At 38.0% G+C, this 16,066-nt stretch overlaps 2 protein-coding genes across 4 annotated transcripts in view; one reads left to right on the forward strand and one right to left on the reverse strand.

The window, feature by feature from the left end:
• Positions 1 to 16,066, forward strand: part of LOC127545030 (cytochrome P450 4F3-like) — a 98,302-nt gene that overhangs the window by 6,590 nt on the left and 75,646 nt on the right. The gene's annotated exons all lie outside the window — the stretch shown is intronic.
• On the reverse strand, positions 1,999 to 8,520 carry LOC127545034 (cytochrome P450 4F3-like). The gene is made up of 8 exons (XM_051972056.1): positions 8,416 to 8,520; positions 6,622 to 6,892; positions 4,868 to 4,934; positions 4,490 to 4,619; positions 3,819 to 3,952; positions 3,175 to 3,239; positions 2,779 to 2,861; positions 1,999 to 2,312 (listed from the first exon to the last, which is right to left on the reverse strand). Exons 1-8 carry the CDS (start codon positions 8,490 to 8,492, stop codon positions 2,102 to 2,104), a joined length of 1,038 nt encoding a protein of 345 aa, XP_051828016.1. The 5' UTR covers positions 8,493 to 8,520; the 3' UTR covers positions 1,999 to 2,101.

The following is a 16,066-nucleotide window of genomic DNA, read 5'->3' on the forward strand; positions in this document are numbered from 1 at the left end:
CAGGCATGAACTGGACTTGATTATATCAAAGATATTTCAGTTTGGGGGGATATATTGTAAATTGAGATATCCAATAAAAGCAAGACTAAATTTCATCCTGATCTTGCTGCTTTCTATGCCTTACTTATACTTTTATATAGAAATATGGACTACAGTTTTCCATAAGTTCTTCCTCAGTTATATTCCTCAGCTGAGATGCTATGTTTAGTGTTTTGCAACTTAATATCAAGTGTATTGGAGATACTGTGATTAGTAAGCATCTCCTTTATAGGCAAAGCTATGGCTGTCTTCAGATCAGCTAAACTGTGCTAATATCTGAAGCGGATTTTAACTTTTTCAATAAGATTGTCAGCTAATGTCTATGCAGCTCTTTCTATTAAGCCATAATATACCAAAAGATATAGACTGAGATCACTTTAATAGTTGTTTTCTATTTGTTTGTTTCATTTCCCCCCTGAACCTTCTATTAATGGTTAAATTCTCAAATTTGGCCCTAAAGTGAACTGGTCTTCTACTATGTCCCTTGAATCTGTCAGTTCAATTGCCATCCATTCCTATTATTATCAAGATCCTGAAGGGCTACATGGAAATAGTTTTCCTGTGGATGGAGAATAAAATTTATTTTTATTGATTCTGAACAACAGAATTAGGTTCAGTGTGACAAAATTATAAGGACATAGGATATGAGAAGACTTTTTTTAAAACAATTAAATATATCTAATAATTTAATGTGCCTTTATTTTGGGAAGAAGTGATGAGATGATTCATCCTTTAGGAATTTATTGAATTTGATTATCTCAGAGATATTTTGATTTTGAGAATCTGTTGTCTAGAAGGGTATCAGTATGGACACAGAGAAGAGCAATAACAAGCAAGGTTTGAAGAAAGCCCACGTGAATGGTAGAAATTAATGATTTCATAGATCATGAGGCACACAACTTCTCAAGCCTGAACCTGATGCAGGATCTGAATTATCAAGAAGCAGCTTTCTAGTTTTCTTACTTTCCGTAACATACTCTTTGACCCAGGAATGTTGGCCTCCTTATTCATTCCATGATTAAGAAACTCCATTTTTCAACTCTGGGGATTTTTTTCTGTCCTCCAGTCTATGATGCTCTCCCTCCTCACTTCTGCTTATTGTCTTCCCTAGTTTCTTTTAAGTCCCAACTAAAAACCATCTCCTATAGGAACCCTTTCTCAATGTCTCATTTTTAGTGACTTCCCTCTCTGAATTATTTCTTCTTTATGTGTATATAGTTTGTTTATAATTATTTGTTCATTCTCTAGCCCATTAGATCATAAGGGTGAAGATTGTCTTTTGGTGTCCTTACCACATGGTAGATTCTTAACTATGTTTATTAATTGATTGAGTAATGAGAGATAAGGATTAATTGAAAGGAAAACAAAAGTAATATGGGAAGGTGAAATGCAAAGTGTTCCCAGAAGTCAGAATAATCACTTGTCAGGGCTGCTAAAAAGATTCTTATTCAGATCTAGGCTTAACTTGATTCTTCTCATTTTGGATTTCTGTGAATCTGATTTTTATCAATGCCCCTGATTGGTCAGTAGCGCTGATTGGTTAGAGTATTTAATAATTTAAGAGCTAGAAGTACCTTAGAAGCCACTTATTCCAACTTTCTAAGGTAAGTCCTCAGATATTATAGTTGGTTAGCCTTAGGCTTAAAGTTATAGATTCCAGGAATTTGGTAGAGGCTAAAGTATATGTATTTTTTAGTCTCCTGTTTTTCCTTTATTTTGCTCTTCTCTGTGTCCATACTGATATCCTTCTAGACAACAAGTTCTCAAAATCAAAATGTCTCTGAGATAATCAAGTTCAATAAATTCCTAAAGGATGAATCATCTCAATCACTTCTTCCCAAAATAAAGGCACAATAGCTGTTTTCCAGTTATTGAAGCTAGGAATATATGCTTGGTTTCTATTCCCAACCTTCTTGGAACAAAGACAAAAACCCAAAAATCAATGTACAGGATACATTTTATTCAGGAGAATCACAATCAAAATAGTCCTGATTTGAAAAGCAGGCAGTCATCAGAATCCTATGACTACCCTATGCCTATGTTAAGAGAAAATGCCTCTCCATTATTCCTGGGGTACTTTTGCCAGGTATGGTCCAGGGCTGCAGGGATCCAGAATTGGTTCTACCTTCAGCCACAGTCCATCTTTAGCCCTGAGAATCAGTTCTGGCTTCCTTTGAGATAGGTATCCATCTGAGAAGACCCGGAAGTGCAATAAGGTGAGGGCCAGCACAACCTTCATCTCTGCCATGGCAAAATTCTTGCCAATGCAATTCCTGTCAAGGGAAGCAGAATGATGAAGATCTCTCCAACCCTCAGATCTTGAGCAAATCCTAATTTTTTTATTATAGCTTTTTATTTACAAGTTATATGCACGGGTAATTTTACAGCATTGACAATTGCCAAACCTTTTGTTCTAATTTTTCCCCTCTTTCTCCCCACCCTTTCCCCCAGATGGCATGTTAAATATGTTAAAGTATAAATTAAATGCAATATTAGTATACATGTCCAAACAGTTATTTTGCTGTACAAAAATAATTGGACTGAGCAAATCTTAATTTAAGGATCTTCCAAAATTAAGGATGGGACTGGAATATAGTGGGGATTCCCTGAAGATAGATTCCAGGGTCAAAGGCATGGGTATTTTATGAAGGATTAGAACTGCCTACTAAGATTTACTAATATAGTCCATTTTTTACAGAATTTAGGGAGGATATTTGGTAAACAAGGATATTGCCTCACCTGGGTCCAGCTGAGAAGGGCATAAATGCCAGTGGTGACATCTTCTGAGAGTTGTTGGAGTCAAAGCGGTATGGGTTAAAGACCTGCAGGATGGAGCAAGGGTGGAACAGTAAGAGAAAGTTCAAGGCCATGTTTACTCCAAACTAACAGACTCCCTCTAAAGAAAGAGATCATAATCAGAGCAGATAAACTACTCTCAGGAAAAAGCAAATTCAAAGCAGAATCCTCTTGGGGGTGAGAAGGGAGATGGTGAAATATTTTCTGCCCTCCCCAGACTTGTCTTGAGGATTATGTTCAGGTGGATCTTTCTACTGTAGGATCTGTGCTGGAACTCAGGTTCATCTTAGATGGGTATCCCTGTCCCCTATTCATGAGGGAAAGAATTGGTGTTGCTACCTCAGGGTTGGTCCACACAGTTGGATTGTGGTGGATTCCAAAGATGTTGACAAGACAGCTAATGCCTGTTATGGAAGGATGGAAGAGAGAAGAAAATGTTTCTTGTGGAAAATGTTTTCAGAGTACTGGCTTATAACTCTGGGTCAAAATAAGGAACACATCTCTCCAACTACAGTGAAATTGGGGAACTTTTTAAATAATAAATCTATGTCAAGGTAGTAAGTTGCAAGCATTAGCCCCATGGTATATGAGAAGAAATTGAGAAAAGAAAAGCTTATTTTATTCAAAGTCATATGGCAAATCATATTTAGTTTGTTTATGCTTATCTATTTTCTTCCTGATTAAATTGTGAGCAGGGAGTTTTACCTTTCTTTGTATAGTTAGCTCTCAGCATAGTTCCTGGCAGTTATTACATACTTAATAAATGTCTACTGATTGACTGATGTAACCCTTCCCCAACTTTTTTACCTATATTCATAGGCATGGCCCTCATTTTCCTCATTTTGGCTCCCATTGGCATCATCCCATTGGAAAACTTATAGAGGTTTTAAAGGCTATGTGTATTTATGCCCTCCCCTCTTAAACTCCCGTCCTCATCTATCACCCCAAAATACTTCCTCCTTTTATAGTATGACAGGTGGTACCTTTTGGAATGATGTGACCATCAGGCAGCTGAATATCCTTGGTGCAGCAGCGGATGACAGTTACAACTGGTGGGTACAACCGCAGGCTCTCTTTGATACACATAGATAGGAAGGGCATCTGGGACAGATCATCCCTAGGGATAACAGGCTTATCATCCCCATGGTGGTAAAGAGGGAGAGATCAGGAAAGATGGTGGGAATAGTTTTTAGGACCCTAACATTCTGGTTTTGAAGTCTCTCACAGTAAGAAGTTGTGAAAACCAGATAAGATTATTGCTTAATAAAAGAAGATACATACGATATGGGAAGGGTTGTTGTTGTTTTGGTCTTTTTTTTTTTTTTTTTTTGATATAGAAGTCTACCTGCTTTGTAGACTTGAGTGATAGCTGTGAAAAGATTTTAAAAAGTGGTAGTATAGATATCCTAGCTGCTTTGGGATATCTTCATGTCTGTCATATATAGAGTGGGAAGACTAATTTCAATGGAAAAAGAAGCATCTTCTAAAGTGTCAGCCAAGATGAGATGAGATTTGGAGTGGTTCTTTTATGAGTGTTTTAGTTTTAGTTTAGTTTAGTACATAAGATGAATTGGACCTCTCCTTTCTTCATTACTCCTATTGGACAACTCACCACACATCTTGGTCTTTATTCCCAGCCTCAGTCCATACTGACCACTTAATTTCATTTGGTTGACGTCTCCTCAGGAGTTCCTGTATCTCCTGTCGACAATGATCCTGATGTTCCTGATGCTGTGCCAGGTTATAGAGGACCCAGGAGATTCCACTTGCAGTTGTGTCATACCCTAGGGAGAGTAGAGAGAAAAGAGGAATTCAGAGGGATGGTATGATGGTTGGGGATGCCCATTATTGCTCTATGGAAAGGAAGAATACCTCTTCCTGATCAGTTCCAGATTAGGAGAATAACTCACTCTAGAGTAGTTCTGATACAAGCTATATTCAGTGGGACTGATACTGGGGCTAAAAGCTAGATAGGAAATTTCATCATCATCTCCTCCCACCCCATTTCTCTCTCTTTCCATGTGACCCTTACCTTCAAACATAAAGGTGTCAGCTTCTGCTTGTATGTCCTTGTCTGACAGAGGCTTCCCATCCTCATCCTGGAATAGGTTCCCAAGAAACTATAGCTTCTTGGTGTTTTCTCTTTCCTTGAACAATTCTGCTCAGAGCCCCAAGCAGTATCACCTCCTATTCCCAGTCACTTCTAATAAATCTAAAAATTATTTTATTATATGTAGAATTGAAGAGACCAACACTAATATATATATCACCAACTTATATACCTAAAGCTATTGTCTTCCATGTTGCACTTTCAGTCACTCCCTAGAGATTCTCTGAAGAGCATAGAATGCAAAAAAGGCTATGATATATACCTGCAAGCAAACATTGTGCATGAGAGCTTCTTGGAATACTCCAAATCATAGAATCTTTTATTTGGGACGAACCCTTACCCAAGCATGAGCTTTATCTACTTCCAGAGATCTAGCATCAGTCATAGGGATACTACTAGACATTTTTTCTGATTGTTATGATTCCATTTTCAAACAGTTCTATATATTTTCCTCCATGTTGTCTAGCATTTGTATCCTACAGCCCTTGGTTGTTAATAGTAACCTAGACTTCCTAGATGTGCCTAGAACCATCTAGCTATTCCTAGTCATACCTAGAATCCAAAAGACTTAACTGCACTTCTAGGCATTCTTCTTGAAAGAAGGAAATTTTCTTGAGAGATACAATCATAGAGATGCTTTTAGATATAATCAGAACACGAGAGATGATTGTCCTTCTCAATATATAGAATTAACAATAGATATTATTCAAAACAAGCTTAGCACAAAGGACCTTGATTGTTCAAAACAAACTTAGAACAAAGGAGCTTGATACACATACTAAGAATGGAGATGACTTGGAATATGACCTGTTAACATTTTGACTATGCTATGTCCTACCTGTATTATTTTGGAAAATCACTTATCTTCCATGGATCTCACTTTCCTCATCTGCAGAAAGAAGAGGCTACAGTAGATGATACTTAATGTTCCTCTCAGATTTAAAGATCTGATTTTATGTGGAAGAGCTTTGTAAAGAATAAATCACTATACACACGAAAAGGATTATAATCTATTAAATTTAATAACTGATATAGTCCTAGAACCAAATAGAATTTGGGGTTTCAGAATGGCTGAGATGTAGGAATTTGGCTTCCTGGACAAAGTATAGGGGACAGAGTAAAGGGCTAAACCAGGGAGGGAGAGAACTCTGACCCTGTAGATTTCAAATAACCTAGAATTTGGGGCTGAAACTACAACTTATACTTAGATGAATTTTGAATTCCAGAGATATTTAATATGCCCAGAACCAGCACAAAGATAACCTTAGACTTACCTAGAACTTCCTTGATATACTTATAATCAGCTAGAAGCAGTTATTCTACAACTATGGAAGAGGAGCAAACTTTAACCCTAACCCTAAATGTGCCTCCTTCTCCTTTCCTAAGTACACACTTAAGTTTGACATTGGCTTGAGTCCTTCAAAGAAAATTGGGTTTTGATGAAGATAGTCAAGTTTAGCTCAGTTTCCCATTGTGGGTGCAGAAGGCTCATCATGCTGTGCTGGGCTCCGGGTTTCATAAAACTTGTCTATGAATATTTTCCCCACTCCCATTCAAGCCCAATGTATATATTAAGATTGACTTTCCTCCTCCCCTGAGCCTCCCAAGGTTCCCTGAATACTTTCTGCTTTTCTACCTCCCCCATACCCCCCCCCACCACCACCACTGATACTAACCTTGGCCAGCAGCAGAATATCTATGAAATCCATGATCTTGCCTTTGCCTTTGTCACTGAAATAAGCTTCAGGACCATATGTGTCAAGGATATGGCGCCGGGCCTGGATGACAGCTTCTGAGAAGTCATGTACCAAGCGACAGGCCCGGGAGAAGTGCCTCCCCTGGCTGGTGAGGTAGTACAAGCCATCCCAGTATAAGAGTAGATGCTTGTTGCGGCTTGCCACCAGGGCACTCAATTCCTGAATGGCTGAGATGTAGGAATTTGGCTTCCTGTCCAAAGTATAAGGGACAGAGTAAAGGGTTAAACCAGAGAGGGAGAGAACTCTGACCCTGTAGACTTCAAATAACCTAGATTAAGCTCTTCAATGCGCTTTCAACCCAACTGCAACCCAATTGCTCACCCAAACTTGCCTGTTTTCATCACTGACATGACCTCTTTCCAGTTAGCCATCCCTATTCCTTCTTCCTACTGAGCCCCAATAAGTTCTGATTACTTTTCTTCCATTATGTCATAGAATCTGTGTAGAAAGAAATCCCAGAGGGTACCTAATCTGCGTTTTATCTTATTGGGAATTCCCTCATGTGTGCCTCAGGTCCTGCTTAAGGATATCCAGTGAAGAGAGATCTGCTACTTTTCTGGGCAGCATGTTCCACTCTGAGATAGCTTTCTTTATTAAAGTCCCCACCTCTGTTATATCAAGCCTGTATCTGCATCTCTATGACTCCTATTCATTGTTCCTAATTCTGTCACAGGCAGGCACTGTGATCCTCATTTAATAAATATGACACGAGCCTCAGAGAATGACTTTCCCAGAGCTCAAACATATTAAGCCTGTTATTTAAGGTTCTTCAGAGCCTAGATTTAACTTATCTGCACAACTGCTCCTCTCTTAGCTTCTTAACTAGCCTATAAGTACAATATTCTCTAATCAAACTTTGATTACATCATACTTTCTGCCAGAGGCATCCCATCTATCCCTCCCTGATCTCCCAATACATAGTAAACTCCTTTTTTGACCTCCTAAAGGCATACATCCTGAACTGTAATGTTCTACCAGTTTCCCATTTCCTTCACTAGTTTGGGAATTCTTCAAAGGCAAGAACTGTGTCTATACCAAAGCTGTCTCAGAATAAGAACTAGAAAAAGATTTTATCTTGATTGATTATGCTGCTCATGATTTAGAGGAATGGACAGGACCTTTTGCCTGGTTGCTCTTGCTGCCCAGAGAAAATCAGGAAGAAGCTGTTCTTAAGGGGTCAGACTCCACATAGAGCCTTGGTCATTGTTGTGATAACAAAAAGGTTAGAGCATTTTGAACTGTGGTGATGGGAAGTCAAGAACAGTCTTTGCAATTCTGAGGAGGGGGGAAAAAGATAAATGGAGCTCCCACTGGGGGATGCCAATAATTCACATCAATGACACAATGCAGTATTTGTTATATTACACCTATCCTTTAGCTGAAGTTTCTTGAATTGTAAATAATGGATAGTGGAATACTGTCACTGTCATTTAAAAGACTGATCTGGGAGCTGTTGAAAGCAGAATGACACCCTCTAATAAAGGGATGAAAGGATAGGGACTCCCTGAATCTCTAGTAAGGAATTGGAGAATCAAATCTATACATCACTGTTAATGATGATTAGTCTTCATATTAATGTCAAATCATTTCTCCTCCTGGACCATCCCAGACTCTTCTGTGACATATCTAGGAGTACTTTATTTCCCTTTTCCCAGGTGCAATGCCATCTATAACTCTTGAGGTTCCAAAGCCAAGGACCGGGTTGTGACTCACTCCTGGCAATCACTGTTATAACTAAAGATGCATTTCTGAAGGCTGTCCAAGGTCACGAGGCTGATGTGCTCGAACATGTCCAGGTGGTTGCTTCTAGCACACAGATGCTTCCATTTCTCCTAGTCAAGTAAAAGAAACAGATTGTAGGCTGTCCTCCTTCCAGGACCTGGCACATGGGTTCCAACCTCTGTAGCTACAGAGAGGGAAAAGGAGGGACTTTGTCATGGGGAGCAGTATAAGGCTATAGATCACAATAGGAAATCTCTCTTGGGAAAGAATCATGATCTGTCAACCAAATCTTAACAAGATTTACTAAAATCTTGTTCCATTTTTGTCATTATTCACTCCAAACTTTGTGTTGCCATTGCTGTCATATAATGTTAGTAATAATTATATTTATATGGCATTTTGTAATGCCAGAGAAACTGAGGCAGGAGAGAGATTAGAGAGTTTTAAATATTTTAATAATGGGAGAGTATAATTGTCTGGACAGGACTTTCATGTTAAATTATCCAGTCAGACAGAGATAATGATATACTGGGACCAGGGAATCCATGTCGGTCCCAGGGCTGGAAGAGACTGTCATCTCAAAGAATCCAGTGGATAGCATCCAGCATCCAGCCTCCAGCCTCCAGCAATTAATGGGGGAATCCCAACTTCTTAAATACCTTTTCTCTAAGCAAAGGAAAGGGTAAGAAGCAAGGGAAAACTTCTGTCAGGATAGGGGAGGCCATGAATCCTAAAAACCCAGAGACAGGATGTCTGAATACACAGAAATAAAGATATCAGTGAGGTGTCTTGGAATATTTTAGAGGAATATTGTAAATTTTTGAGGACAGAAAAGAATCAAGAGATCTACTCTCTTGTTTATTTTGCCAACAATTTATAATTTTAGAGCAAATAGTCCTCAGTCTTAATGGGCCAAAGGTGGGGGGGGGGCGGTTATAACTTAGGGGATTGAGACAGAACAGTTAAGGAAACTGAGACAAGGGAAACTAGTGCAGGGAAACTAGTCAGGACAGTTAAAGAGAACTGTGGCATAACATTTTAAGATTTGGAAACAACACTGGGAGGTAGGTATTATTATTTTCCTATTTTACAGATGGGAAAATTGAGCTTGACAAGTGTTATCTAACTTGTCCAGAGTCACACAATTAGAAAGTGTATGAGGCTGGATTTAAACTTAGGTCTTCCTGACTCCAAGTGCAGAACTTTATCACATTTGATTTAGCATCCTCATAGAAAGACATATTAAATAAACACAAGATAGTTTTCTTTGTGAGGGTTGGGGAATCAATAACTAGAGGAAAGAGGAAAATCCAAGTATGGGATATGATACTTGAACTGAAGTTTGAAGGAAACACGGAATTCTCAGAGGTGAAGGACATAAAGAAAAAGTAAATTCTCTGCATAAAGTATAGTCTATGCAAAGATATTCCCTCAATCTAATTGCTCTACATCTTAGATTATGTTTTTAACAGTTAAATTCCTAGAAAGAAAACTATCCATATTGTTGCCTCTACTTCCTGTCTTCTCATTTTTCAACCTCTTGCAATTGATTACTGATCTATTGCTCAATCAAAATTGTTCTTCCCAAAGATAATTAAGAATAATGAAAATTATTGGTAACTTTGATTGAGCAGTTTCATGTTGTGATGAGGACAAAAGCCAGACTTCAAGGGATCCAAATGTTAGTGAGAGAAGAGGAAGGGGAGGCAATGAGTATTGACAGTTTTTCCCCTAGGAGTTTGACTGCAAAAGGGTGATATGTGAGGAGGTAGTCAAGTAACTGATTATACCTTATGTAGGGTGGTCTAGCAGGAAATATACTTAGTGTGGGCTTTGGTCTTGATGCCAATTTCTCTACCCGCCTCCCCCTGGCTCTTCCAGGCTCACATGCATGATGTTTGTAGACTGGATGAAGATCTTTACATAAGATTTAAGGATGTCAAAATGAAAAGCTGGGGTTAGTAGGTGCCGGTGTCGTTTCCATTTGTCTCCTTCACTCAGCAGTAGCCCATCTCCTGGGAAGAGAATATGGTAGAAATCCAGGTCTAATCTTCCATTCTTCAATCACCCAGAACTTAACTCCACCCAGACCACAGAGCTAGTTGCCTGGCCCTCATTCCCGATCTCTACTGACCCTGAATCCAAAACCCTAGCCTTCAATCCTAGTTTCTATCCACATCTAGGTTTCTATCATTCAGTCCACAAACATTCATTCTCTAGCATCTTAGGTTAAGGGAATGTTGAGTGCCTTTCCCTTAGGTCTCATGCCCACTTTCTGGTGATAATTACTGGTCCCACCTATGACTTACCCAACCAAGGCTTCAAAAATCCATAGAAAAGCTTATCCTTGGGTGCAATGTTGACTGTAAAAGACAAAATTTTTTCAAGGAAGTGACCTGGCCACATAGTAAGAGAAAGGGAAGGGGAGAACAAACCATATAACAGAGTCCCAAATTATTAGACTGGCATGTAGGGAATAGAAATTCCTTCATTTTGTCATCTGCCCTAGCCTGAACAACCCATTTCCAATCCTAGCACAGCTGGGATTAAGAGAAAGAGGAGAATAGAAGAGAACAGGATAGAAAAAGAGAAAGTGAGATTTTTTTGTGGGATGGAGACAGGAACAAAAGAGTGGGGATGGGACACAAATCAGATATATCCTGACGTATTAGATGTCTACAGACCATAGAGAACCCAAGATTTGATCCAAGAACATTGCAGACACAATCTCAGCTATGTCCTCGAACGTAGAAAATACCCAATTTGTACATGGTTCAATTTCTCCTAGTATCCTTTGGGAATCTTTACATAATTTAACTATGTCTAAGACTTCCCTTCAGGATCATGTCTGTAATGTTTGCATATTACTTAAAGATATTTACTTAGAACATGAGGATGTTTAAGTGAAAAACTGAAGTCAGCTAAGATATGAGTTAGATGGCTCCTAGAAATGACTAATCCTGGCTCCTAATTCATCATCCCAGAACTTCTTCAGGATTCAGACACCTCCACCCAGATATTACCTAGACACCTTTTAGATATGATACAGATTACTGTCCAAGACATACATTCTAGGCCCTCTATATAACCTTAAAAAATGAACCTACTTAGAGTCCAGAGAAGATCCTGTATGTAACCTAGATATAATTCCAGACAAACTAGATATGACTTTAAACATGTAACTATTACAGCTCATTTAGGCCAAAAAGCCACTTAGTCCAGCTATGTCCTTGGAGAGATTCAGAAATGGTCCCAGAAGTATTCCAGACATGGCCTTTCATATCCCCTAATAATGGCCCTAGACATGTTAAACATGGCTTTATACAGCTCTAAGCATGACCCCTGACTTGTCCTAGACATAACTTAATGTTCTGACACAGCTTAGACATGTAGCCAGACAAATTCCCAGAAATCACTTTGGCTTCACCAAAACTTTATTCCATACACCACAAAATTAAGATTCTTACCCAAGACATGACTCCAAATACCACCCAATCCCTCAACAAATATGACCAAGGCACTACCCCCCAAAACAAACAAACAAACACGCTTCACATACCTGAGGATAGCTAGGTTGGGCAGTGGATTGAGTGCTGGGTCTAGAGTCAAACAGATCTGAGTTCAAATCTAGTCTCAGACACTTATTAGTTATATAACCCAGGCAAGTCACTTATTCTGTTTGACTCAGTTCCCTCATCTGTAAAATGGGGATAATAATAGTACCAATTTTTCTGAGTTGTAAAGATCAAATGAAATAATAATTATAAAGCACTTAGCACAGTACCTGGTATATAGAGTCACATAATGTTTGTTATTATAATTATCATTATCATACTTGCTAGAAGGGCCAGAGCCTTTCCTGTCTATCCCTCTTTCCGGTCAAGCCAAAATTTGCCATACTCACTTATCATGGCACTGAGCAAAATAACCAGAAAAAGAAGAAAAATCTATATCCAATGATTAGAATAATGTAGATGAAAAAAATATTAAAAAGACATTCTGAATAATCATAATAGGAAGTCTTGGTCCAGGAAACTAAATAATAAAACATAACTCCATTTTCTTTATAAGAGGCAGAATATTGAAAATATCGTCAAATCTAGTCACTACATAGGTGGCTTTAGCCTCTTTTTCATTGATACAAGGGAGAGGTCAGTAGAAAAAGGAAAGACAGAGGGCCAAGATTATCCAAAAAGGACTGTAATGTGTAAACTAAAGATACCAATAAAGATTTTTTTAAATGATAAAGGGAGATATTAATTATAAATTTCAAAGAGTTCAAACTTTTGAATTTATAGGACATAGTAAGGGGATAAGCAAAAATCAAGATAATAAACATTTATTGAATTCAATTACATTTCTAGGAGAATTAGTTGGCAAATGAAATCCAGCTATCCTGAAATGAATTTCTTTCTCTGTCCCCACCCATCTTCTTCCCAGACCTATCCAAACATTTTGGCTTACCCACAACACCCATCAGAGAATCAGTGACGGTTAGAGCAAGACAAGACCTCACAGATTTTGTCCAGTTTTCTAATAGAGCATGGTCCAGAAAAGATTGAATGATTTGCCCTACATCACACAAGCAATAAATAACAGAAGCTTTATTTTAAGATGAGTTCTCTCTTATTATATCCTAAAGGGAGATGCTAAGAAGGATTGAGTGTTGTCTTCCCCATCTTTGAAGCATTACTAGCCCTGTCCATATCTCAACCACAGTGGTAATGTGCTTGATGCAGACAAGCCCTCAATATTTGTGTCTCCAAAACAAAATTGTCCATGTAAACAAAGATACTAATACATCTTTCCCTCTCTGTAATCTGAGGGATACTGTTCTATTACCCCCTATCTCAACCACAGAAGGCAGAGATCAATCTCCATTAATATATCAGAAAATATTTCTATTCAGCTTTCACAAATATTTCTTGGACAAAAAGGGGGTCTTTGGGGATGGTGCAGACTATGCTTCTCCCAGCTGCTACTATCCTATTTTACCCACCTGCTACATAACATCCATATAACACATGTTCTCCTGCCACTGTGGGGCAGGACTAGACAATTGCCTCTAGCATCCCTTCTAGGCCAGAACACAGAGAGATATTCTAGAATATAGCCCACATCTAGTCTAACAATAAAAACTGACTTTTCTTTCCTTTCTTCTTTCCCCTGCTCTCTTCTTACCAAACCACAGAGTCTCAGAGAGCCTCTGTGGCTCCTTTAGGTTGGAAAAATTGAAATTATGGGATGTGAACAGGAAGATAACGAATAAGGAAAATGAAGGTAAAGATTGCTAAAGAATAAATCAAAGAGACATTCAGAAACAAAGGAACACAGATACACACAGAGATGCAAATAGATGAACAGGATAAATACTTAGTAAATAGTTATTTAACTAGATTATTGAGATAGGGAAAGCTGAGTATGGAGAATGGAATTTCTGATCCTGAAGGACTTGAAGGCTTTGTTGAAAGGCAATAATCTATAGGACTAAGAACGATCTAGATGACTGAGAAGGAGCTGTTTCTCATGAAAGAAGTATTTGAAGGGAATGGATGGACTAGATTAGATGTGCTACAATAACTATAAACCTTGGGATTACCATACCTGAGGCTGAAGTAAGAGGTTGGATATAATCAGGGTGGCAGAGTATGACCAATGGGTAGAAAGGCCCCATCCACATTAGAAATATTTTCTTGAAAGTATTCACTAACTGGATAGTACGAATCAGGCCTTCCTCAGTAGGATCAATCTGTGAACAAGACAGAAGGCTGAGTCACCTTCATTTCTTCTTCATTGTCTGAAAGCAAGGGCAAATGGCTGATGAAAGATCACAAGAAAAGATGCAGACAAAAAAATCAAAGACGTGAACCCAGGGAGAGCTCATTCCCCAAAGGGTATCATAGTGTTCTGAAGTTAGACATTAGAAGCCAAAATTAGGGCTATGGAATGGAGTTTTAGATTGAATTGTAAGTGATCCCACGCTTAGTACCATGAGTTAACATTGCCATCAAAACATTTCATGATTACCTTGAATCAAATATGCCATGCACATATGATAATGGTAGGCTGTGGTAACTTTATTTGGTTTGAAATTTTGTTCCTCTGACATTGTCATTCAGGGCAAGAGAGAATGTTAGGTTAGTAAGAAATGAATTTTATTGGACTAAGATGAAAGCAAACTGATCCTACTAATTTTACCTAACTCATACTGCAGCTTTAGGGAATAAGTTCTAACAAGCCTTGTGGTCTTGTCTATATTGGCTTTCTATTTCTGATAGGAGAATATAAGAATATAAGTCAGATCAGAATGATAACTTAGACTTTCACCAGATATGAACATGGAGACTCAACTGGGAACCAGAAGGTATCTAAAGTTTGTGAGAAAAGTGGTTTTTTTCTACATAAAGATTCACCTTTAAGATTCATTCTGACTAAAACAGAGAATTTAAAAGTAAGTTCCTCAAGAAAATATTTATTTTAGCTGCAATTATGATGCTTATACCTGTACTTTAGCAACCTCAAGGACATTTGAATATACTACATTGATAAACATGCTGTAAATGTTGAAGTCCCATAAGTAATTGTAGTGGAATCAATATGTGATTTAAAAAAATTTTTTTTCAATTAGTGAAAAATCTGCTTTCTCTTTTTCTCATCCCATAATGAGAAAGAAAGAAAAAACAAACTCCAAGTCACAAACATATATAGTCTGACAGAAAAGGAAAATGACAAATGTTGGAGGGAATGTGGGAAATGTGAGACATTAATGTGATGGAAGAGTGACCTACTTCTAACCATTCTGTGGAGCAATTTGGAACTATGTCCAAAACATGCACATCCTTTGAACTAGCAATATCACTACTAGGTCTGTAACCCAAAAGAGATAAAAAAGAAAAAGAACCTATATGTACAAAAATATGGATAGCAACTTTTTTTTCTGGGGGCAAAGAATTGAAAATTGAGGGGATGTCCCTCAATTGAGGAATGGCTGAATAAACTGTGATATGTGATTATATGGAATCCTATTATGTTATAAGAGTTGACGAGCAGGATGCTCTTAGAAAAAACCTGGAAAGACTTCCATAAGCTGATGCAAAGTGAAAAGTAATAGCAATATTGTAAAATACTGAATCTGTGAAATGACTTGGCTATTCTCAGGAGTACAGTGATCCAAGACAACTTTGAAGGACTAATGGTGAAAAATGTGAACCATCACCAGAGAAGCTACTGATTGTGTCATAACACAGATGGAAGCCTAATTATTTTATTTTATTTTGCTTGAGTTTTTTTTTTTTTGGGTGGGGGGGCAATGGAAATATTTTTCAAAACTATATATGCCATCTAAATGAAAAATATAGAGAGAGAAGAAGTAAGATATTCTAAAATTAAAACACAATTAAAAAATATTAAACTTTTTTCATGTAACTGGGTGGGGGGGGAATTGATTTTGCTTGACTATATATGTTTGATTCCCCCCTAGCAATTATTTATTATCTTATTTTTTCCTAGTTACATGTTGCTTAAGACTCTCAGTACTCTCATCTGCTGCCTGCTTCAGGCTAAGGACAATATCAGTTCAGATAGGGGAAGTGGGTTGAGTTCAGAGTCAACTTCCTTTTTGCCTTGGACTTCAGTGTTTGAC

This window comes from Antechinus flavipes, chromosome 1, assembly GCF_016432865.1.
Source record: "Antechinus flavipes isolate AdamAnt ecotype Samford, QLD, Australia chromosome 1, AdamAnt_v2, whole genome shotgun sequence".
NCBI lineage: Eukaryota > Metazoa > Chordata > Mammalia > Dasyuromorphia > Dasyuridae > Antechinus > Antechinus flavipes.